The 25,898-nt window shown below is 36.7% G+C and overlaps 3 protein-coding genes across 5 annotated transcripts; 1 reads left to right on the top strand and 2 right to left on the bottom strand.

Annotated features, from left to right (window-relative positions):
* The first annotated feature begins 81 nt into the window (after positions 1-81).
* Positions 82-2,642, top strand: LOC125833172 (uncharacterized). Its single transcript, XM_049512314.1, has 3 exons — positions 82-439; positions 1,295-1,546; positions 2,294-2,642. Exons 1-3 carry the CDS (start codon positions 83-85, stop codon positions 2,630-2,632), a joined length of 948 nt encoding a protein of 315 aa, XP_049368271.1. The 5' UTR covers position 82; the 3' UTR covers positions 2,633-2,642.
* Positions 2,643-3,091: 449 nt separating this feature from the next.
* On the bottom strand, positions 3,092-16,521 carry LOC125833130 (ATP-dependent zinc metalloprotease FTSH 11, chloroplastic/mitochondrial). The gene is made up of 17 exons (XM_049512275.1): positions 15,782-16,521; positions 15,150-15,303; positions 14,784-14,876; positions 14,480-14,568; positions 14,047-14,170; positions 13,113-13,232; positions 12,954-13,004; positions 12,379-12,440; positions 11,187-11,244; positions 9,958-10,083; positions 9,792-9,872; positions 9,287-9,416; positions 7,034-7,182; positions 6,389-6,670; positions 3,968-4,057; positions 3,779-3,832; positions 3,092-3,675 (listed from the first exon to the last, which is right to left on the bottom strand). Exons 1-17 carry the CDS (start codon positions 16,396-16,398, stop codon positions 3,517-3,519), a joined length of 2,439 nt encoding a protein of 812 aa, XP_049368232.1. The 5' UTR covers positions 16,399-16,521; the 3' UTR covers positions 3,092-3,516.
* An 823-nt stretch (positions 16,522-17,344) lies between these two features.
* Positions 17,345-23,944, bottom strand: LOC125833168 (polypyrimidine tract-binding protein homolog 2). 3 transcript variants are annotated; one of them, XM_049512307.1, is made up of 10 exons: positions 23,712-23,944; positions 23,394-23,603; positions 21,934-21,996; positions 21,761-21,834; positions 20,121-20,213; positions 19,592-19,649; positions 18,923-19,027; positions 18,749-18,830; positions 17,917-18,029; positions 17,345-17,707 (listed from the first exon to the last, which is right to left on the bottom strand). In XM_049512307.1, exons 1-10 carry the CDS (start codon positions 23,895-23,897, stop codon positions 17,369-17,371), a joined length of 1,323 nt encoding a protein of 440 aa, XP_049368264.1. In that variant the 5' UTR covers positions 23,898-23,944; the 3' UTR covers positions 17,345-17,368. The 3 variants fall into 3 exon arrangements, with proteins under 3 accessions (XP_049368264.1, XP_049368265.1, XP_049368266.1); XM_049512308.1 differs by lacking the exon at positions 23,712-23,944 and adding an exon at positions 23,190-23,254; XM_049512309.1 differs by lacking the exon at positions 23,712-23,944 and adding an exon at positions 23,190-23,251.
* Positions 23,945-25,898: the final 1,954 nt, after the last annotated feature.

Genomic DNA, 25,898 nt, shown 5'->3' with positions numbered 1-25,898 from the left:
CCCACCCCCACACCCCATGCTAACTCCTAATTTCCTCTATGAATAGAGATTTGAATTCGTTCGTTTTCTCATTCAAACAATAATGGTGAAATTAGCATCGGCGCGGGAGATGCGATTGTACGGGCCGAGGCTGACCCGAAACCGATTCGAGTACATCAACGCGGGTCTATACTTGTTCGCTACCATATTGCTGGTGGGTGGGTTCGCTGCTCAGTTCTCGAACGAGCAATTATCCGGTTTGGTTCTGTTGTTGATAGCGTTGGCAGTGATTGTTGTAGTGAATGTGCATGATCTTCTAGCTCACCTCGCTGGAATCGACTATAGATTTCTATTGCTCGGATTTGATCCGCAGCTTGCCCTCGTCGAATTCGCTGTGCCGGTAGTTCAGTCCGTAGGAACAATTCTCAACTTCTTAGCCATTCTTTTTCTCTTCACTCAGGTAATTCTTAACTACCTTTGTTTTAATATATTTGTCTTAGTTTGTTAAAAAAAAATGTGTCACAATACTTATGATTACGAGATTAAATGACCTTTTGTTACATTCATCACAAAATTCTAAAGTTTTTAATTTTTTAAAAAACTCGACGGACTTTATGTCTAAGTTAAAATCAGACAAACAAATTGGAACTCAGGTGCCTTATTCATTTGCTTTATAGTTCTTATGTTTTATCGTTAAAAACATCACACTGAATTCTAAGCAATCATTTTGTAAGAGGGTGTTTGATTGGAAAAAGGAATACATTTTTTTTTTTTAATCTATTATACCTTGAGAGAAGGAGATTATAAGACGGAGAATCGAACCCTCACTTATTAAGGGGTGTCAAAATATAAAGTAAAAAAGCAAATCCTATCAAGGATAGAACACACAATCTCAAACAATGTAATTTTGACCTATATATACAATGTAATTTTCCGACGCCTTGCTCTAGGGTAGCTCCGCCCCTGGATCCTCCGGTATGGGTAGGGCAAACGTAAAAAAAATGTCTAATGTACGAAAATTTCATTTACTACATTCTTTTGAAACGGACTAAAAGGAACATAATAGCCTTGTAACTGCCACAATGCCAAACTTGAACCCATTGACAAGATCACTATACCACTGGCACAAATTCAGCCTATGCCACTATAAGGAGGTGTCTGGTTTTTCTTTAACAGATAAAGAAGCCAAGAATGTGAAACAGGGATTAGTAATTTTGCTTTGCTGGCTAAATATAACATTGAATATTGGCTATGTAGTTTCAGTATAATGTTGTTGAGTTCTTCATCTGATCATGTATTTAATTCGTTTGTGAAGGCAGAAAAAGGGTATGGCAATTACAAAATGGAGAAGCAAGCTGTGAGTCTGCTTATTGCTGGCCCTGCTCTATGGCTGCTTGGTTCAATCCATAACTCGTGTCAGATTTACGAAAGAGCGGATGGGCATGTCCAAATCTTGCAACAAAGTGTCAACATCCCCTTCTTGTTGGGCAGTTTACTGTTTCTGGTAGGATCACTCCTCAATTGGAGAGAGCAGTCAGGATATGTCCACCATGGCTTGAAATTGTTAGTAAGTAACCAACATTTTTTTACAATTATCAATACCGGAAAAATCTGTTTATGGACTTACCATCTAACTCTTTAATACCACCTATAATGATCATAAAACGTATATATCAACCCACATTTAAAGGGGAAAAAAAGGTGGCTTTCCATAAATACTCGCAAGGTAGGGTTGATGCCCGCGTCTCCTGTAACCATGCTTGCAAGTTCCGCCGCAGAAACTAAACTCTCATTCTTACTCAGTTGCTCTTGAAAAAAAACAACTATTTCTCTTTAGTTAGTTTCCCGGACCTTAAGACCCTCGTCTGGGAAGCATGATCAAGTAGTCTAAGAATAAGAAAGGCCTTTAATTACTAAACTATAGGATGTGCATACTCAGAAAGGCATGACCCTGTCAACCAAGTATCAAAGAGAAAGAGAAGAGGAGAGAAGGAAAAGTTATATTTTTGGCAACATTCTAGGAGTAGTCTTAAACGTTGGATGTTGTGAATAGATTCTATAGTAGTAGTCCTATCAGTAAGATGAAGTGAATACTGAATAAGTTGATACAGAGGTTCCGTATAGCCAATCCAACTTTTGGATCTGAGACATTCTATTTGGTTGGTATACTTTTAACTCTGTCTATATCTTTATACTTCTTGTAGGCTTATGACATAGAAAACACTATTAATATACTAACGAGCAGTACAATCTCTTGCACACCTTTTGTGCAGCTCGATCAACTAACTGTTGAGGGACTTGTGAAATGATGCAGAGTGAAGACTGGATGTTGTTCGGGTTATTTGGGAGTTTATTGCTGTTCATTGGAGGATTAATGAATGTGGTAAAAGTGTTCAAGATGCAACAAATGAGTGGATTGAGGCTAGAAAAGCTACGAGGTGGAGCACAAGACCGATTGATACAAGAAAGGGAGGGGCAAATGCCACTGCTAATAGAAGAGCAAAGACGAAGGAGACGGTCATCGGTGGAGGAGGGACAAATGCCACTGCTAGTAGAAGAGCAAAGGCGAAGGAAAAAGTCGCCAGTGGAAGAAACAACATCCTCTACCATTGCCCCAACTCCTTACAAGGATGTTCTTGTTGGTCAGGCTTGAGAGTTAATGACTCTATATGCAGCGATTGGACAGTCGTGCGCCATGAGGCTATACAGAGGATTTGCAATTTAGCTCATTCTTGCTGCCTTATTATATGGTGCTGATTTACGTGCTTATTGACAAAAACTGTTGAGGGGTGGTTTGGCATACAATCACACGATTGTTTAATATACTTGAATTTGATGTTGTTGAATAATGTGGATCATGATCACGTACATATTTGATTCAAAGTTTAGTATGGGTCATAGGGACACTGGCCAGATGTTACATTTGTTATGTAATCTCGAATTTTAGTTTTTCCTAATGCAGAGCAAGGGGTGATTTACTGTTGAAAGACTTGATACAGTGTAGAACATAACTCTTTATCCAATATATGATATATGTTAAACACCCTCACGTAAATTGAAGCGGAATTACTTTCTTAAATTATCAAATTCGAATCTAAAGCAGAACCAAATGAATCTCCAGATACTCGAGAACAAATCAGTTAATTTGTTCAGATGAGATAGCATTGAAAGGAGCAGAATTAGTAAATCCTAGAGTATGGTGTTAAGTAGGATATCCTTATTCCCAGTATAATAAATAGATATACAATTCCCAAGTTTACATGCAAAATTTTGCCCAATAGAGGGTATATAAAATTAAAAAACGGTTGACAAAGAAAACGGAAAAAAGAAATTTTGGAAGTCCTACTAAGGCGTACAACACTACTGAAGCTACACCTGTTTTGGAAGTCCTAAAAATATGTTACAACACAAGGGGAAAGAAACAAAAAATAGTGAAGACCTGTAAGTGAAATAATCAAAACTAGTGCTCCGTATACACTGTACATAATAGCCCCCTACACCAGTTGAGATGATCACCCATGGAAGAGAACCATATATCTAAACCAATGCGAGAGTTTCTTCGTCCTGAGGCTGCTGCTGCTGTTGTTCAGAGAGCCGGTCTTCAGAGAAAGGGAGAAGAATCCGCCTTATATCTTCTGAAGTCAATGTTTCGCACTCTAGAAGGGCAGTTGCCAGAGTGTGTAGAGCCTTTTCATGCTGCATTGAAAAAGAAAATCACAGATAAGCTTATGCTAACCGAACCTAACAGGTTTCTGCCAGTTAGTATAGCTCTATGATCATTAAGATATGTAAGACAAACCTTCTTTAGGAGGGCCTTCACGCGATCATATGCTTCTCTTAGAAGTTTGACCACCTGTGCATCAGAAGAACAAACTTATAAGACCTTATCAACCCAAATAAAAAACATACTAGAATACTGTGACTTAGAAATTCTTCATCAGGTCAGTTGTTACAAAAAAAAGTTTTTAAACTCGAGCTAAGCACATACCTCAGCATCCATACGTGATTGCATTTCAGCACTTGGCCGCTCTTTGATGTGAACAGGTCCAATTGCATCACTCATCCCACAGGACGATACCTACAGAAAAATGTGGTACTGTCACACACTTGTAACAGAAAGCTTCATTCTGACAAATTTACTAACATCATTCACAGCTGAATATATACATTAGCCAAACAAAGAAAACGAAGAACCGACTCTTTTTTACTCTTCCTATAAAGCAGGTCCGGAGAGGAACCCTCTCAAGGCAGCTTTTGCCTGTGGAAAAGCTACGTCTCATGTGGGGTAAAACCTTAGTAGCTTCTAACTTATGTCTAGTGCAAAATACTCCCACACCATAGACATCTGGAGGGTATGGTTGCTTTCTTTTTTCTCTTTCCACCACGTTGGGTTATGCCTAGGTTACAGAGATGTTAATTTTACTTATATTAACAAATAGTAGTAGATTGAGGAAAAGGAACTAAAGGTGATACAATTTTCTCTGAGAAAAACTGAACGACAGTCCAAGGAAAGCAAAAATGACTTCGAACATTGAAGTTTCAGATCGGCAAGACTCAATTTTCTGAGCCCAGCATAGCACCTTCAATCGACAGATTTAGTTTATCTTTCTGATCATTTGAGTTTCACATGGGACAATTTTTTCTTCATAACATCATCAGTTAGGTAAGTTCCTTAAGAAACCTGCAATCCAAAGGTCTTGATGTTCACATAAATATTATTTTTATTTATGCAGTTAGCTGGCGAGAAATCAAAATGGGATAAGCACTACCCCGTATAATGTTGTCGAAAAATAAGACATTCTGCGTTAACAAATTCTGGCATATAAATGCAGCTAAAACCCAAATCAGCAACTTAAAAGAAGGCTTAAGTCATCCACAGCCCCTTAAAGTTGTCCGTATATTTCATTTGAACACCTCAACCACAACATGTACCTATTGAACACTTCTACCGAGTCGAATTAGAACCATTTTAGAATTTTTTTGACAATCAGTTGAAAATATAAAATGAGTGTAGTACCCTCGCACTGACACGGCAAATTGTCAAATAAACGATATATATGTGGCATTTTGAGTCAAAATAACAATTACTCCACCATTATGACAAAAACAAAGGAAAAACTCTTCAACTTTTTTTTCAAAATGCTGCTGTACATCCACCATTATCGTCGCCAACATCACCCATCGTTTTCTCTTAATTCAATTATGGAAAAAGTCGAAGGAAAGTCAACAATTAATGGTGGAATTGAGCTATTTTAGTGACGAAATTTTCTAACTCTGAAAAAGGAAATCCAGCAATTAACCTTTTCTTCATTTGTATGAATCAACAATGGTAAATCATTAGATTAAAAAAAAAAAAAATTTAAAAAGAAGAAGAAAGAAGACGTCTAATGCTGCTCATCGAACCACCTTTTTTTTTTCTTGTTCTTTACCATATATCAATAATGGTAGATTTAGATTTTTTTTTAAAATAAAACATCTAATAGTAAAATAATGTTCTAAGATCCGGAGGGAAAAAAGAACAAAGTGAAACATTAATGGTAGAGGTGGTGGAGTTGTTTAAATTGCAATTTGTAACTTTGCTTACTTTCATAAATCGACAAAGATTCAGTTCTAGATCTGAAGGAAAAAAAAGGTACAAGCGATTCTAGATATTAAGAAATAAAATGACTATGTGGCAGCATTGATGGTAGAGATGTTGGTGGTTGCTCAAAAGATGAGGAAGAAAGGGATGTGATGGCAGCGATAATGACAATTTTTTTTAAAAAATGATGATAAAGGTAAAGGAATTGGAGTGACTAGAAAAATACGGAAGAAGAAGAAGAAGTATGATTGCAATGGCGACGGCGATTGCCTGCGGTTGCCGGAGAAATTAGTGATGGCAAATAAGCACAAAGAAGAAGAAAATGACTGTTTTTTTTTATTTAAAAAATATCTAACTAAATGCTTTCACGCACTCATCAGCCGTGAATCACATTCAAAATGCCATGTAGGCAAAAAGTGCTCAAGTGGTATAAATTTGAGGTCCTAGAAATGTTCAATAGGTACAAAACTTAGTTGAGGTATCTAAGTGAATTATGCGGACAACTTTAAGGGGCCACGTATGACTTAAGCCTTAAAAGAAATCATGCAGCCAGTAAGATCATCAGATTTAATCTGCATGCATACATTGAAATATGTAGGCATGTAATTGCTGATAAGCAAAAACGAAACTGGGAAACAACTTTTTCTCATAGCTAATATTTGTAATACACGATGATCCATGTACTTCTAAACTGTTCAAGGCGTCTTTAAAAAAATCCTTGTTTAGTGAACCAGAGAAACAAAAAGGGAAGAGGAAAGAAGTATTTTTACTACATAAATTGACAATTTTACTCACTATAATAGACATTAATATGTAGCGAAATCGTACCATGTATTGAGCAAGCTCTGTAGCTGTGTGTAGGTCACTACTAGCCCCAGTAGTTACATTGTCTGGACCGAAGACCAGCTCCTCGGCTACTCTTCCTCCCATACAAACATCAAGCCGTGCTAACAACTGCTTTTTGCTGATTGATGTCTCATCATTTGAAGGAAGCTGTGTAACCATTCCCAAAGCAGACCCACGTGGCATGATTGTAGCTTTATGTATTGGATGTGCGCCTTCAGTATTCAAGGCAACAATTGCATGGCCACTCTCGTGATATGCAGTTAGCTGAAAAAGACGATATTTACCATAATGGTGATTACTATGTCTGGGATATTGTAACATGTCCACTACAGAACAAGGACAGGAAAACAAGGTGTTTATCCGTTAAGCAAGCATCCAAAGAGTCCTTTAATTTTACTATACAAGAGGTTGACCAAGATTCTGCACAGCATTCAGAAAATACAAACTTGATGTTTTGAGGCCCAATAAGTTTTTATATTCTAAAGAATTTTGTCTGTTCATAAGCATGTAAAATCAAATAACTATATAGATTACCGAAATTCGATGCCTGATGACAAATCAAATCAAACTTACTAGTGAGTTACCGGATACAAACATGAACATATTTTTCATAATAGAGCAGAATACCTTTTTTGAGTCTTCTGAAAGGAACATGGTTTTGCGTTCTGTTCCCATTATTATTCTATCTTTTGCAAACTCCAACTGTGATGCATTTAGCTTCTCAGCACCTTCAACAGCAGCCTTAATGGCAGCAATATTCACCAGATTTGCCAAATCTGTTTCAAACAGAAACTGTTAGTAATATACCCATATTGAGAAAAGAACCAGGTTACGATCACTCGAATTAACAGTTCCTAGAAAAGGTGGTAGAATGTAATTTTAGTATTTAAATGTCGTGTTACAAGAGTGATGTCATTAGTAAAATATAGTCCCACATGAAACAAATATCATGTGTTTTGAATTTGACACCTATAATATGTGTTTCTTGTATGCCACTATCATCAGGTGTTCATTATTTTTCTCTTTTAGTTTATACATGATATCAGAACCAAACTTTGGTAAGCTCACTCACAATTGTTTTTTCTTTAACATTTCTATCACTCTAAGGTTCTTTCTCTAAAAACAGCATTGAGCTTATCGAATCTACTTTGGTCTCAACTCCACCTGTTACTCAGCTTAGTAAATCTACTCTCTCTCTCTGTTCTATCATCTACTATCGAATCTACTTTTTCTCTCAACTCCAGGCCTACTCCTCAGCTTGGTAAGTCTACTCTCTCTCTTTTCTTTTGTCTACTTCAGCCACATCCTTGTGGTGACACTTCGTCTTCTCCCCCAATAAAAATGCACAAAGTCAGGTAAATAATAAAAGAAAATGAAGGCAAAATAATCTTTAATCCAGGAGCAATTTCAAGAATTGATATAACACATGATAGAGGCTGTTGAAATATTTATCAGTCCTACATTGGTTGAGAAAAGGTTTCCAAAGGATTTCTAATGATTCTTGTCTACTCCACCCATTGGGTTAAGATTTTGGTGTGAATTTTCATACTCTTTCATGTGGCATCACAGCCAAACTTTGGTGAGCCTGTTTCCGTAATTGCTTCTCTAGCTATTATTTTCTCAACCAGGCTTCTCCCTCTCAATCCAGCCATCAACCACTAATTTTGCTAGAGACTCACTCCTCACTCCCCTGAGCCGCTCTCTATCTCTATTTACTCCAAATCTCTCTCTCTCTCTCTCTCTCTCTCTCTCTCTCTCTCTCTCTCTCCACACTAGGACAACTCTTCAATTCATTGAGTATACTCTATGCCTACCAGCTTGTTGAGCCTATCTCTACTTCCACATTCAATTTTTGATCTTTCCCCACAAAAGAAGTCTCAATTTCCAAAGGCCAAACAAATTCTCGAATGATTCTGGACTCCTCCATCCATAGCCTCAATGATAGAGTTGAAATACCCATATTCCCCTTCACAAAACGCATATGAATGCTCGGTTTATCACTTGAGCAAGTGAAAAATTGTTGACTACCTCACTCCTTACCACCCAGCCCAAACCCCTCTCTGTTTTTAAGAATTCAAGTTTTATTTTTAATCTGGTGACTCAATTGATACTATGATAAAAAGAAATTGTTATAGAAATTATAATCCCATCTTACCCCAAAAGTAAACAAATTATCAGAATCATCATTCATCTAACCCTTTCATAAGTCATCGGTACTTTAATTCTCACATATTTACTTCAGTCAAATGCCCAATCTCCCAATATTATAATCCGCCCAGATCCCTAGGGAACATGACAATTAGTAACCGTGAAATGATGTATATCAATAACACCACGATTCCATCGGTCAATAACAGTAATATGATGTATCTAGGCTAGGAAAAAACTCCGGCATTAACCAACAGTAAATTGTCAAAAGAAGTTCATAAAGCAATGTTACCGCAAGGAAACAATGTACAAAACAATGGACACAAGAATACAATTCGTTCCAAATTTAATCTAGTTCAGTGATCTGATAAGAAAAAGTATAAATTAGTGCTCTTATTCATGTATTTGGCCCATGAACTTGCATAATATTTACTTTTTTTACATCCCGCATCCATGAACTTTACTTTCACACGTCCAGAGTTATTTTGAGGAGTAATCCATGTCTAGCAGATTGGATAAATGATACAGCCAACTTCACAAATCCAATCTTCTTTTACCAAAATATTTAAAAAGTAATAAATAGAATCCACGTAACAGGATCATCCATTTCAATCTTGAAAAAGGTAGTATACCATCTCAGTAGACATCAATTTTAGGATAAAAAAGATTCACATTATATGGAAACTTAACCAAAAGGAAATGAACATAAAATAAAATGGGCATTGCACTTGCCTGCTCCATTGAATCCTGGTGTTCCACGAGCAATCGCATTCACATTGACATCATCACTAACTGGTTTGTCTTGCAAATAAAGCTCTAAGATCTCTTGACGACCCCGCACATCTGGATTGGGAACCACAATCTAGAAAAAAGTTGTTTTGATGTTAACAGCATGATGATAAACTATATTTATAGAAGAAAAATACAATAAAATATTCCTCAAATTCATCACTTAGAATGTTTTTTTCCAAAAGGAGGATAAAAAGTCGTTCAACAAAATTCAAACTTAGACCTCCTTTGTTTGCCCTTATTGGAGATCTGAATGGTTCAAACCTTAGGTCATTTAGTGCATTTTGTTTACGTTAAGAGTTAAGCACTTATTTGATCTGAATAGGTCTTAATCATTAAGATCTTGAACATAGTCTTAATATCATCAAGAGGTATTTTTGTGTGGATATCTGGAAGACCGGAAGTAGGAAAGCAGCCGAACAGGATGGATAAGTTCCAAAAGACTTACATGCCTATCAAATCTACCGGGTCTTGTCAAGGCAGGATCAAGAATATCAGGCAAGTTTGTCGCAGCCATCAATATTATGCCCTGAAAAATGAGTCAAAAGTACACTTCAGTTTCAAATTCAGGAGAGATATTCATAATTCAGATACTTTAACTTCAAGACGTTTACCTCATTTTGCTCAAAACCATCCATCTCAACAAGTAATTGATGCAGTGTTTTCTTAGTATGCCCTTCCCACTGCTTTCGAGTTGATCCAACAGCATCAATTTCATCAATAAATATGATGCATGGAGCCTAAAAGGGAGTCAGACACATGAAAATTAGAAAGCAGTTCCAGGAAACTGATTGAGCTTCTTGAGAAAGGGAAACAGACATCAAATCCTTTCCTGCTCCAAGTACAATGACAATGAGAGGACAAAGCAAAGTATCTCACATGATAGATATAGTAACATGAAGCAGAAAGAGGACTTCCAACTTCCCATTAGGTTTTCACAGTTATTTAACTAGGAGTTCTTTTTATTTTGCATTTCAGACGGAAATAGCAAGTTTAACAACAACAAAATTCAAGGCAGATACTAGGGCATCATTCCCCTTAAGCTTTGTTAATTCAAGCAAACAAGAAAGTTACATTCCTAGTACAGCAAAGTCTTAATATCAAAAAATGGAATACTAGCAACTGTTTTGTTTGGAGTTACCCAAAACCTCCTCTTTCATTAGCTGAATTCATTGTTCACTCCAAACTCTTGATTTAAGAAGGGTGAAAACTCCTTTTTCCCATTGATGAAGGCACATTCTATATGGACAGCCCAAATTGGAAGTATGTCAAATGATGACAGACAGGCAAGTATTAAATTGCCTGCAGCTTCATAAATCATAGAGGAGACATTCATAACCAATTATGGGTGATCTCACAGTTCTTGTACTATGTAACTCGAACAAAAGTTTATTTCAGAGTGTTAAGGAATGAATGCAGTCTCATTCATTGTAATATACATAAAAAGCATAATTATAGGAATTGATAACAGATCTATAGGATTTTCCTTTTAAATTATTTCCATAGTTAGGATTCTATGTATATGTGTATATGCTTGCTACTACATGGAATAACATATCAATTTTTCTCCCGTATCTTCTGCTACGCATAGATTAATAGGCATGCACACTTTATGAAACATGCAAGATAAGTTCTATGCACACAGAGAACATATTGCTTCACAATGGAACCACTTGAGCAAAAGTGAGCTTTTCAAACATAACTGAGCACTGACTGAAAATTTTCAGTCCAGTGTTTACCTAGAACACTGTACATTTCACATGATTTTGCTCTGATCTGTAAAAGCAATTTTTTTTCTTTATAAACCACAATAAGTAAGTGATGTATGTATAATCTATCAAACCTTCTTCTTAGCAGCTTGAAACAAAGATCTCACACGCCGAGCACCAACTCCTACAAACCTAAAAGAATGTAAAATTACCCAGTCAAGTTAATTAGGTTGTTAGGTAACCAGCTGTAAGATCTTGAAAAGTGAGAATAGTTGGCCAACAATAAAAAAGAAACAAAATAATAAAGTGCACAATATCAGACAGTGTGTTCTAAGAAGGACAGAAGGATGGACTTCCATAGTAAAATCATGCTGCAAGTGACTATCCAACCAGTCATCAACTTCTTTGGTCGTGAAAGAACATATGGTAAGTTAAAAGACTTCAACAACTTGGCTGGTAGCACCTGAAGCATGCTTGACACAGCACGCTGTACCCGATGCCCTCATGCGAAAAGAATATTACAGATTCTAATCACCTATTTCTGCTTTGCAACTTCACAAGTCGACTCTGGTACAGTTCTCCCCTTTTTGTAAGTAAAGTGAGCTGTGCTAAAGTCAACCATGGAGCAGCTAGAATGCTGGATCAGGAGCAGACTTGACAAGGAATCTTTTTATCTTCAAATACTTGACAAGGAAACTAAAGCTGCCTATAGCACCATTCCCACATGAATTTAGTTGGACACTTCGAGGGAAAGGATTCCCAAATTTTTAGGGAAAAGATGCAGTATCTTTAGCACACTCTAGATCGTCTTCTGGGGTAAAATGGTAACATGCATGAAGTGGACTTAATCATAAGTATGTATGTTTGGACAGAGTTTTTGCTAACTGTGATTATGTGTGTACACTTTGTACCATCTTAGAGCTGGAATAGATCAACAAAATCCTACTCGTCAGGTGTCCAGGAAAAAAGATCTGCCCTACTATAGCTATTGGCCTACCTTATCCAAATTTAGACATATTTTCATGCATAGGCTTGCACACAATTACCAATCCTCTCTTCACAGTTAAAAGTTAATATGACAAACTGTGATATCAATGACAGATATCATTCAATTCCCTAGATGCTGGAAGCAAAATACTGCAGATGTGTACATATAATGAACAAAAACTGACTAAGGTAATTTTCTAAGCACCAAGCAACTTGCTACCCCTGAGAAGAAACTGAGCTTCTTCTAGAAAGTAAGAGGAGCTCACAAATCATAAGTTTCTCTCACATATTGGATACAAACATGACCAAGTTATGAGGTAGAGAAAGTAGTAAACATACATTTCTTCAAATTCAGAGCCTGCCTTATAAAAGAAAGGTACCCCTGCTTCTCCAGCGATAGCCTTCAAATCAAGATAATTAAGCAGGATTAGCATAAGTACATGCTTATGTTTACATAATTAGAATGCAGAATTAGAAAGCAAAGGTCACATTATGAATGAAGGGAGAATGCAGAACAAAGAACTTGGCCCAAAGAAGAGAACAAGGTATAGAAGAGAAATCTTTAACTAATTAAAAAAGGACCAATGCTGACACTTACGAATTTATTCAAGAGCAGAAGAAATAACTATGTTTTTGTAATTACAAGGAATAAAAATCTTAAATGATTTTTCTGTATCAGAAAGAGAAAAGGATTAGTAAATTTTACATCACCAAATAGGAAAAGGAAAGAGAGAAGAAACTGCTCAACCAGAAGACTCACAATTCACAACTAACAAGAAGAAATTGCATCTGAATTTGATTATAGTTGGAAGTACGCAATGCATCTGAAGATATAACAAAGAACACTGCTAGCCGACACATGGAACATCCAATGTGGACAACTACTTCAGCATAAAATGTAATCAACAGCTTACCTTGGCAAGGAGAGTTTTTCCTGTTCCAGGTGCTCCAGTCAAAAGAATTCCCTAAAAACAAGACAATTATTCCATCAGGAAAAGCATAGGGGGAGTTTTACATAAAAGGAAGCACACTACCAATAACAAGCCAGGATAAACGGGCATAATAGCGCAAACCTTTGGCAACTTTCCTCCAAGCCGAGTGAACTTAGAAGGATTTTTTAGGTACTCAACAACCTCCTCAAGCTCTTGCTTAGCATCATCACAACCTTTGACATCCTTAAACGTTTTGACATTCTGCATCCAAAAGAAAAATAGATAAACAAAAACAACTGCAAGATCCAAATCCCCGAACAAGAGAAGTCATACTTTTCCCAATCTCTATTGGACAATCAATGGAAGAAAAATGCAAACTCTAGTATTGACTAGCACTATAGAGTAAGTGTGGAGGTTCAAGTCCATCCAACATCTTTCTCAAGCACCAACACATTAATCTAAAGCTGAACTAAGTAAATAACCCAACAAGGACTATTAGTATTTGTCTATTGAAAACATTCCAATCAATGAGCCTCGAGAGCATCATTTCTACAGGGTTGGGTCTTAATACCCAAAGAGAGAATGTTTTACAAACTTTAGAAGTTGTTAATAGTTTGAGTGAGCTAATACTCAAAGAGTTACTCCTGAAACAGCTGGAAGATTAAGAGAACCAAACAACCAAGACCAATGACGCATGAACATTTATGTTAATACACTATATAATTGATATGGAAGAAAGTTACATAAGGCGTAGCCTGGGATAAAAGAGATACTTGAAGCTGTTCCTACTTCCCCTTTCCAAGTTAGTCTTTATTGATCACTGGTGGATGTCCGATAATGCAAGAACATAGAAAATAAAAAATGAGACGCCTAAATCCTCCAAATCCTAGGGACACGGACTCCTTTTTCTAATACCAAAACGAGGAACACAAACAAACTAGATATTTCATACTATGACAAGAATTAAAAAGTAAAATAGAATAAAATTAGCTTCCAAACCCTTTAATCACATAGCACATCATAAGATTGGTGCAGAAGACAACCTACATGTAATATCTCCAGAAAGAAAACAAACCTTCTCAGGCATTATTTCTTTATTCAATTCTTTCGGGGCATAGGATGAGCTTGAACCAACACCTGAAGCTCCTATCCCACCTAAGCCACCAATATATTTCTGAAGTGCAGTAGCACCCATTATCCTGAAAAAAAGATTATACTCTTTTCTTAGTAAAAATATAGAAGAATAAGACTAAATAACTGCCAACGAAAGACAAAAGAAGTTACCTAAAACAAGGAAAGAGAGTGAAAACTAAGATAACAATAGAGACAAATCAGTTAATATGCTAACTAGCACAGTAGCAATCACATAAAATAATCAGTGCACAACCCCCCTGCCACAAACAAACTCCCAGAAAATCTGGAGAAAAGGGCAGGACTATATATCTAGAGAAATTACTGGGCCTCATTTCTGTGAATGCAGAATAGTAAATTCAAGAAGATAAGCTTACCAGACCAAGCCAATGGCAATAGTGAATATGATAGTTGAGAGAAACTCTTGCGCAAAACGTGATGATCTGTTTGAAACTTTAGGATCAACCTACATGTGAAAATAAAGAGTTCTGGGTAAACAACATGCACGCACAAAAGCATGACCCAACAAATGAACAAAGTAATTATGAGCAGAGTCAATGGAAGCACCAATAGCCATGGTTTCATATTTAACTGTTAGTAACACTAGTTTTAGGTATGATGCTTAAGATGAACATTAGACTCCTTGTCTTAACAGAAACTGCAGTGCTGAGAGTATCTTACCATCACAACATGTAATGGCTGCTTCTCGGAAATGCCAGGATTTAAAAAGGGTTCATCCATGTTCCCTGATGCCCGTTGCTTCAACTCTTGCAACTATAATTTTATTCCATTAATCATCAAAAAAGAACACCAAATCAAGAGACAAGTGCAGTACAAATTACAGGAGTAAGTAGAATATCTAGAGTTCAGAATGATTTCTTTCACTCTAAAAAATAGAAGCACTTAGAATGAATTAGGACTGATTGGGATAATCAGGAACCCGAAACATTCATTATTTAGTGTCAAACATTAAAATGGTTTGTTATCGCATAGGTGGCATTGCCAATAGACACAAAAACCTGAAGGTATTATATGATCAACAATTACCAGTGAAGGAAGACTAGAAGGCTTTCCAGATTGCTCATCAGGTAGATATTCAGCAATAGCATTTGTAGCCACAAGAGCTCGCATATATTCTGCAACTCCTCTACTGTCTACAGCATGAGCTCTCTGCTCAAAGCGCCGAATGACAGACTCAGGGCTAAGGTTAAAAAGATAAAGAGAACAGTGAATACTCTCTAAAAATAAATTTGTGTAGCTAAGGTAACTTATAAACAAACCTAAAAAGGGGAACAAAAGTAACCCAAAGTGATCAGGTGAAAGACTCCAACACAATAATTCACAGGAACTGACAGGCTGCATAATTGTTTAGCTACATCACATATGATTCTCTTAGTTTGTAATTAAAATAGTGAGAGTCGCAACTAGGCAGATCAATCAAAAGCATCCATGAAACAATGACCACATTAAACAGCTTTGTATTTATCTTATTCACGATATAGGCAAAGATTGTAAAAATGTAGTATCCTAGTCATTTCACCTCCCCTAGAGAAAAGCACCTTAGAAATCAGTAGTGAACACACACCATTCCTCATAAAAAAAGATACTTTACTATTATCTACCTCCACTAGATTCTGTCACTGGTGCAGATGAACTAAGTAAGGCAGACCAAAGTTTACCTGTGCTTGTTGAGTTCAGCAAGCAAAGCACTCTGCATAGCAGCATCGTTCGGATTTGCATCAGCATCCGCTATCAATCTCTCCAGACGCTTCTCTTGCTGCCAAAACGGCCACCAGCTAAACCAATCCGACAGCAAAATATTCTCAAACCCTTTCTTCACCTTTGCAAATACCCCCATCAAAAAAACCAGTATAGGCAGTTTTTTCTTCAGTTCATCATTCTCCACCAAAACCTCAGATGATTCCACATGACCGGCTTCATTATCAGAAACACTACTCACTACTCCACCATTCGAGTCAATGGAAGAATTTTGAACGGAACCAATCTCAACAACAGATGGTTCATTGAATTCTAGGGGTTCAATCTCCGGAATAGAATTGTCATTATTAGATAAGGCAAATTCCGATGAGGAATCGACTTGTTCAGGATTCAATGTACAATGAAGCAGTAAATTGTGGCGGCAAAACCGAGTCTTGAAAGGAGTAGATGCAGTTGTAGATAAACGAAGACAGGATAAAGGGTTGGAGAAAGAAAGGGACCGAACATGTTTTGAGGAAGAAAAATGGAAAAGAGGAGGTAAAGGCTTGAAGAGAAGAGAAGCTTGAAGAGTGGTCATGGCTTTTCTTTCCTTAAGATTAGATGTTTTAGGGTTTAAAGAAGAGGAGATACTTTGGGTTGAACTCAATCCAAAGACTTGAAGAAGATTCTTTACTGCAAAAGAGAGGATTTTTATTATTTTTTTGGTTTCTTGCAGAGAATAACAACACAATTCTCTTCTCCCTTTTGTTCTCACTATGGGAATTAGAGAGATGAAGGGATTGGGTTATTTCTTGTTGGAATTATAGAGCAAACAAGAAAACCTTATCTCTACTCAAATTGGCGGTCTTCTTCTTGTGGCCTCTATAATTTCTCACTTATATTTTTTGAAAAATAGTATATACGTAGCTATTTTGAGATTTTCAGTATGGCAACTGGTCATTTTCATATCCCAACGGCACAGTTCATTACTTTTAGGTTCTCTTAAGTGGCCTATCCTTCAGGATTGAAATGAGATGCACCAATTGGAGAAGCCAAATTCTTTTTTCTTTTTCAGCATATCTTGAGAAGTTCAATTGCTGTGAAAGCTTTGGCATAATTTGGAGTTCGAAAACCATTAGAAAAATTGTTACTATACGTGTTTCTTTCGACAACATAAATCAAACAAGATTTCAAAAATATTCCAACCAAACAAACATAAGATATTGGCTCTTGTTTTACTCTTTGTTTTCAAAGTAACATGAGTTGGGGGAAGGAGAGTAGGCGAGCATATAAGTTACACACAAGACAAGCATGAAATGAAAGCCTTTGGCTCCATTATAATTCATAGTGATAATAGATAATCAAGAATAGTGTACAATGCACAGCCTAAAAGCAGGTATGAAACCATCCATTGACCCCAAAAAGGTAGGGGAAAAAAAGGTACAGCATAGAAAGACCGAAAAAAAAAACCAAAACATGCAAGTTAGGACCAAAAGACTTGTGACATTTTTGGTTAACACCTCTCTGCAACAATATTGAGGACCCTAATAGGCAAAACTTGTTTCACACTAGTGATACTGTGGATGATAAGGAGGCATTGAAGTAGAATGTGGCATGACGTTCTGTCCATGCATTGGCATCATCCCAGGACCCATTTGAGAAGGCATACTAGCAGCTGGCATGTAAGGGTGATTATGCATCTGCATAGGCATTGATGGAGCTGCAGTGACAGGGGCCGAGTTCCAGCCTGCAGAATGCTGAGGCGGAGCTGGCGTGTACTGGGAAGGGGCACCATATGGATGAACACCTGGACCTCCCATCTGAGGCGGCTGCTGCCCCATGATTGAAGGTTGAGAATTCATTGGAATATTTGGGATTGTGTAATCTCTGCCGCGATCATTATTAATCTGAAATCAGTAAAAATAACCATTCAATTAAGGCAGAGGCAGTGACTTGTTCCCTCACAGTGAAGGGGGAAAGAAAGCTTGAGGAAGCTTTTTGGGGGGGGGGGTATTAAGTAACGAACAAAAGAGAGATGGCAGACACTAAATTACAGAGTTCCCGTCACAAATTAATATCTCAAAGATAATAAAGCTCTCTACAAAGCTGCTTTTACCTTTATACTAAGATCTGTGTGTCGAGAGTAAGAGATATGAAGCATGCAATATCCACCTTGATATATGGAATGTCCTTCCAAAGCTTCCTTCGCAACAGCAGCTGTTCGCACATCTGTAGATTCAACAAAGCTATAGCTTAGTTCAACTCACAAGCATCTGAGTACAGAATAACCAATTCAAATCCACTACTTTGAAGTTTGTACAAGCTGACCAATTCACAAGAGGAAAACATTGCTCCCCAGGGTGGACGAGTTCAAAACATTTCTTTGACTAATGTACCAACTATCTTGTTTAACCAAGTCACTTGAGAGGAAACCAAAAAAGAAGAAAAGGACAGCAAGAAGTATATCTTTCTTTTCATAAAATTTGGTCACTTAAAATGCATCAAGAAGATTTTGAACCACAAAAGGGGACACAAAAAGAAAAGAGGATCAGAGAGCTAAGAGAACCCAAAAAACTGAACCGAGCTATTTACAGGGGTTTAGCTTGTTCCAGGTAAATGGAGTAAGAAACCTAGCTTTTATGGAGTGGTCTGGAGTTGAAATTCCATAAAATATTTGCACTTCCTCAGTCCAAAAAAAAAACAAAAAGAATACTTACAGGGTCATAATCCAGACAGCAAGTACATTTACCCAATAAAATATTCACTAGAAACAAATAACCCTGCTTGAATATAGAATGCCATATAGAAATCACAACATAATATAATGTCAAGAAGCTGAGAACAGTGCTTGGCCATTTGTCAAATGATTTTGAAACATTGGAGCAAGCAAGTAATGAGTAAGGGCAAGAACTAACACTTGGCAAATTATTGTCCGCACTTCATCTTACCTGGATATTGTATCAGAGCCTGAAGCCCTCCATTCTTATCAAACATAGCAATCTTTAGGACAGGACCAAAAGCTGAGAAAACCTGAGCATATATGAAGGAAAATGAGAACCAACAAAACAAGTCAGAAGATGGTTATGAAAGAAATCTTTTTTGCAACTGAAGAAGAGTGTTACCGTGTATAGGACATCCAAGGTTACTGCATACTGCATGTTCTCAATGGAAGCAAGAAGAACATTACTCTCAGGTTCCAGTTTCTTCCCATCCAGACCCAAACTGAACTGCAGCACAGATGGAAGAAACTTTAAAAAAAGGATAGACAGCATTCCATGACGAACTTGCCCCCCAGGAACATATCACAAACCATAGAAACATGAAAAATAAGTGCATTCCATGTAAAGACATGAATACTGTTGATTGTGTTAATAGCTTAGCTTTATTCCAGGAAATTTTATTACCTAGCACAATTATAGGAGAACATTACTTTTATCAAAATTAACTCTCTTTCCTAATTTATTTATAGGGCTCATTGTATAAATACCCCTTCTCCTGGGATGTAAATATATATCGAAACACAAAGAAGCCTTTTATTCCTTCTCAAATTCTACACATACACACCAATGACCAATCAATAAACTTATGCCTCAATCCTACATTAGATCGGGATACATGTTCACGGTGGTCCAATTAATACTTTGCTGTATGAAAGCGCAGTATCTTAAAGTAATCCAACAGAAATCCATAATGGCAGCAACAAGGGAACTGGAAGACAGGGATCTAACAATCCTAGCAAATCCTCTACGCGCAAGTGAGTCTGCACTTTAGAGCTTTGACTGATTCATTACCTGACCACTTGAATCTATGGCTGAGGAAGCAACAGGAAGAAGAGAATTGGTGTAGTCCCTAAATCAAAACCATAAACAAGATATAAGTCGGAAGAGTGGAAAGCAATAATTAACACAAACAAATTAAACCATATACAAGATGTAATTAAATACAGTGAAGATCGCGCAAAAGCATTCTGTATGACCAACTTTCAAACAACAACATATGAAGTATTGGGGTCTAGGGAGGGTGGGATGTATGGAGTCCTTACCCCTACCTTGGCAAGGCAGAGAGGTTGTTTCCATAAGACCCTCAGCTCGAGATAAGCATTTTCAAAACAGGTTTTGAAAAAACAGTCATCACTTATGAGTGTGTATGTTTGTATAGAAGATAGAGTATCTTTGTGGAAAATCATATTTTTTGTGTGTTCTCTACTTTTTGGTATGCCACTTTATAGGGGAGCTTTTCTTCCCATCATCAATAAGGTTATTTACTTTATCCGAAAATGTGCGTGTGTGAGATAGAGTGGTAGATGGAGATCATTTGTACCTGCTACGATGACTCTGAAACTTCACACTCAGATCTGTATGGGCAGAATATGTGATTTTAAGGGTACATGGTCCCAGTTCCGGAATCAAGTAGCTGATGCACGAGAAAAGAAAAAAATCAGTCAACTGCCCTGCATGAACAATAAGTAGTAGCTAGTAATACTTCATCAAAAAAAGTAGTAGCTAGTAACAAGTTCTCCAGTACACCAATTGAGTTTGGTATGAAAATTTAGAGATATTTTCACCCTTACAAAATCATAGAATTCCATTAATAGCTCTGACCATATGTAATTTAAACAGCTAGCCAACCACCTCAATTTTAGCCAACTAAATTACACAAAAAAAAAAACAATCATCATTTCTGACCAGCAATTTATACCAGGATCAGCCATTGTCTAACACAATAAGGAAATAAGCTCACCAGTCCTAGACTCCTAGTTATAAATATTTTCTGTAGCAGCATTTAGAAAGCAGAATTTGATAAGCTCATTAGGCACATAGCTAGAATGGACATGAGCACAAGAAGAAGGTGCCTGAAATGTCAATATACAATGTATATGGAGCAGCTAAGCTAAGGAACATGTGCACCAGTGAATTTAAAAAAAAAAAAAAATGGCCCTCAAAGATGTCCAGCCCCCATGTATGTGCACCACATCACCTTCTCTAAAATTATTATTTAGAGAAGTAAATTGATATATGAGGGAGAAAATGCCTATCGGGAAGTTGATATTTATAATTTAATTAAGGATGTACAATATTTTCACCCTCTACGAATCTTCCTTAGTATCATTACCCTATGAAATACAAATTTTAAAGTCAATAAATTTGTAGAATGTTAGATTTGGTTATAATAGTTTTAGTTAAAAAACAAAATAAATTAACTTGATTTTTATTTTAACAAACAATACTTCCAAGTTTGGCCTAGAAAACTAATCAAATACAGCTTGGTTATATTTGTGCTTGTTTCATTTGAGTGCAAGGGCTCATATCAAGTGTATTTATAGAAGGTTCATTGTGAAGAAAACTCATGTTGAAAGGATCAAAAGAATAAAACAAAGATGTACAATAGGGTTAATAATAAAGCTACCAGCTGCTTTCAGAGAAAGAGGCAACTATATCAGAAACCCTTTATTATGCATCTTCATCTACTAATCCCACTCAAAAATGAGAAATTCTTCACTCTATCCTCTCTCTTTTTAATCATAGCCCTCAACAGTAACATTATCTAATTGTGCTACTGCCACTTCAATGTAATATGAGGCATCTTCACCCAGAGCACTAGTTCTAGATCACATTGTTCCTTATAGTCAAATAACAATGGTAACAACACATCTCGAGAGTAATTTAACAATACAAAATGGTGTGAGCATTAAAAAGGACAATTGCTATAATAAGGGCCGTTTGGTAGGACGTATTAGAGAATCCAATACATGTACTAGACATGGTATTATTTACTCCATTGTTTGGTAGGATTTTCAGCCCATGTATAACAAATACATGTATTAGTTATACACCCTATTCAGTATTATAGGGTGTATAACTAATACATAGAAAACTATGATAGTAGTAATACAAGGGCTATTAATATTTTGGTAAGCATGGTTAAAGACATAGCCAACTAAAATATAAATCCAAAATCACCTGGGAATGCTTCTTCCATCCAGGGCATCCTTTGCTGAAGTAGCGGTTTCTGCATCAGAAAATTGCACCAGAGCCTGAAGAGGGATCAAAGAGGCGAGGGACTAGTCAGCTAATTAGGAGGTCAACAAGCCTATTGACACTGATCAAATTTGCTTCTTCTGAAGCATAAATACCTGGAATCCTGCAGTCTTCTCAAATGTTGTTATCTTATGCACGAATCCAAAAGCTGAAAATACCTGGAAGAATAGGATTATTTCAGAAATGAATCTATTCAATGTTAAAAATATAAATTTGGAGAAATAATATACACTAAAAAGAAATCCAGCATGCTCTTCTCAAGTAAGTGTCTAATACATCAGAAACAAATAGCACAAACAACATTTCTACTTTAAATGATTATTAATTATACTCTCTACTGCCAAAGAAAAAATCTATTCAAGGAGTATTCTCCATCAGTTGACCTAAAGAAGTTCCAAAATGTGAAGGATATACACAGGATGAAGTTGAAAAGAAGAACATCTCTCCTGTCATTTACAGCACATGATACAAACAAAACTTACTGAACATGAATATGTGATGCAAACAAAACTATCTGAACATGAGAAAATTCTCTGAAGTTAGAAAATTATCTGACAGTTCTCTGAAGAGTCCACAAATTTAGGTCAGGCACTCATACAATCAGAAAATTCCACAAGAAGCATTGATACAAGTCTTGAACCCTTGTTCTAGTGGAAGAATGTAAAACATTTAAGCTACGACCAAGCTCACGCAAGAGTAGTATTCCACACGAAACAAAATTAACTTTTAGAGAAAGTTAACTTCCAAGTCTGTTAACAAAGCCTAAAATTCAACTTCATTACAAGGGTAACCTTATCAAACAAATCTCATCATCAGAGAAGGTCTAAGCAGCCATAAATCACCTCAAGTTTGTAAGATCTTGGCCCCTAACCAGGCAAGCTCCATTCCACAAAGCTGTATTTTAGAAAACCAAACTTTCACACTAATAACATCCTAATAACTCTAAAACAAGAGGAAGGAGATTATTTCTTAAGCCATTGAAGTAAAAAGTACAGAAATTTTAAGACAAGCAAGTCTCGGAGATGGGAAGCTTAGATAACCAAATGTCTGACTCATAAATGATTATCTGACTTTGTGTTTGACCTTGGACCCTAAACTTTCGAATTATTTTAACCAAAAGACATTATTACTATAAGCAAAGGAAATTATGCATCCACTGCAAGTTGCCGGATGCATATGCAACAAGTTTGCATTGGAAAACAAAAAATTGCATCTCCATTATGCACATGCTAAGGAAGGATGAAGATTTTAGAGGAATAAGAAACATCTGACACTCCAAGAAAGTCAGGAAAGTTAGATGAGGAGAAGGGAAGAAAGAGCTAGAGTTAAGAAAAAGAGAAAGGAGACAAACACGCATGCGCTCTTTCTCCCGATGCAATAAGCTGCCATTGAAGATATATCCTGGACATTGGCCTGCTGATCCATTCAATTTCATGTTAAAGAGTGCTCAAGAAAGCATGAAATACTCCAACCTAATTACCAAAACTACAGGAAACCTTTCCACGAAGAAGATTTCCTCTCCACCAAAGCAAATGGGAAGTATTTTAATCCTTACCAAGTGTAAAACATCAATGCTGACAAGGCGAGCATCATTTCCCTCAATTGTAACCAACAACACATTTCCAGCTACGTCTGCTGTAGTTTTGTTATTCACTATCTCTTGCCTGTTGGAATATTGTAGGTAGACGGTTTTCCCCCGTACCTGAGCTGGTTCTGAGGAAGAGGCATAGTACGATATCATTGCAATGGCTTGATTTAATTCTGCCTACACATATTAACAATTCAGACGTAAGAACTCAAGTTTTGAAGGATGTAAAGATTCAAAAGAAAAACAGATATACTATGAAAGAGAAAGGTGAATTCAGCAACTTACAAACTCTATAAATGCTTGATTTCGGTTTGCTCCTACATTACACTTGGTATTCACAACTCTACCAAAAGGTTTTCCCAATTCGATCAGCTCCTCCTCTGTGCACTCCCATGGTAAGTTTCTCAAATGAAGGACCTTTGATGGAGGCTGTGTGTATCGAAACTGAGGCTGGCTAGATGCAGATGCCATCCGAACTACAAACCCAAGCTTTAAAAAGAACAACAGATATTAAAATGTCATTTGACCCAACATTTAACACTCCTCGAGGTCTCTAAGCTAAGAGAAGAATGGATTATAAGCAGTATATAGACTACATGTGCTAAAGGATCACAGTGCAACACCCAAAAGCGCATTGGACTCAAAATGTAAACTAGTGAATCTAATAAGCATGCTTCTAAATAGAAAGCAATTGTGCAACATATGGAACATAAGTTTTTAGAAAGATGGAATATAATTCAGAGTAAGTGCAACCATGTGTGATTCTTCTTCTTTTTTATGACAAAGAAATCAGAGTGAAGCCAACCCTTGGGGGTCAACTGCAACCTTCAAAACTCTTTTTGAAACTGATGACCTTGGTCCTCTGTCCTTCTCCACTTAAAAACGTGACTTATTTCACTTGGTGCAAGCAACCATTGCCATATATTATCTTCCTTCGTACTTGGAATGTCCCTTGTACTAAGCTTTCTCATGGAGATATATCAAGCAACTATAACCCACTCAACCAGTTACTATTTCCTTATCCCACACCAAGGTTAACCGCGAGACACCGATAAAGAAAGAAAATATTAGATGGAACACTAGATGGCATTTAATCTATTTAAAGTGAAAATCTCTATTAGAGCATGACAAGTGGTCTTGCTAAACTAAAATTCAAGTCTTCAAACTCATAATGCAATAATACTAGTGAATCATCAGTATATTAGTGTCACTGCTCCCCTTCCCCGCACCACCAAAAATAAATACTACTTAAGTGAAGACCCACAAGCATCCAAGTCCCACCAGCAGAAAAACAACTAACTTATCCACAGACGTTTGGTAACATATACAAATGTCCTGTATTCCTGAGAATCACTGTGATTCACTCACCTAAAGAGACATCAAAATTTATGGTCAACAAAGGCAGACCCTCGGTCGGACAGCTATTAAGGTAACTGTGAGCTGGACTAGCAGAATAACCGGTAGACGATTAAATAAGGGAAAAAACACATAGTATCGTACAGTCCCTCAACTCAAACTCATCGAATATATAAACCAAAAAAGGAGAAGAAAAATAAAAAAACGAGCTACTCCTATTTCTCCAAGGGCCGAAAACTGTATAATAGAACTTGCAGGATTCAGAGCAAGAATTAAAAGCACTGTCGCCGTCTAAAATGTTTTGAAAAGCCATTGTTAAATTGCACTCAACGAATAATAGGGATTAGGGCACTAAAAAAAACATATGATATAGAATTAGAATGTAACAAGATTGAATTAGAATGAAGAAATCATAGGTTTAAATCAGATCGAACCTAGGTTAAGCGGATGTTCTCAGAAATTAGGGTTTCACCGACGGAACCACCACACAACGACGCCGAGTAGGTGTATATATAGGTGAAACAAGATGAGATGAAAAGCCGACGAGTTTGATGAATTGATGGTTTCTCTTTATATAAGGTTAACGATTTACTCCATTAATGATGTTTAAAGACTGAATAACATATAGAGTAAATTTTATTTTATTTTTAAAAAAAATAATAAAAAATTTACCTCTCAATTCACATTAAACATTAATTAATCTGAAATGAGTAAAGTATATAAGGGGTATTTATGATTGTAGCAAGAAAATAAAAAAATAATTACGAAGCCATTAGGGCTTGAATACATAACCTTTAGGAACTATTGCAATCCGTTAACAACTAGACTAAACCTTTCACTTGTGTCAAGAGGTATCAATACTTATGTATATCTATTTTTTTTAATCAAAATTTGACCTCTATACAATTCAATTTTTCAGTGAAAGGGTGTCGCTCGGCCAAGGGTGGGTCAGCCCTTGTATGAGACTGGAGTGCTTGCTTTTGATTAAATGGTCATGTGATGGTCCATACGGATAGTATCATATTTCTTGCAACAGACTTGGGCAAGCTATATATCCCTTTAACAACACTAGCTTCTAAATGGTGTCATGTGATGTTCTATACGGATATTATCATG

Source organism: Solanum verrucosum, unplaced genomic scaffold (genome assembly GCF_900185275.1).
Source record: "Solanum verrucosum unplaced genomic scaffold, falcon-dt-bn FXZP01000100.1, whole genome shotgun sequence".
In the NCBI taxonomy this organism is placed as follows: Eukaryota; Viridiplantae; Streptophyta; class Magnoliopsida; order Solanales; family Solanaceae; genus Solanum; species Solanum verrucosum.
Note: the sequence above shows the minus strand (reverse complement) of the source record. Positions and strands in the feature narration are given on the sequence as shown.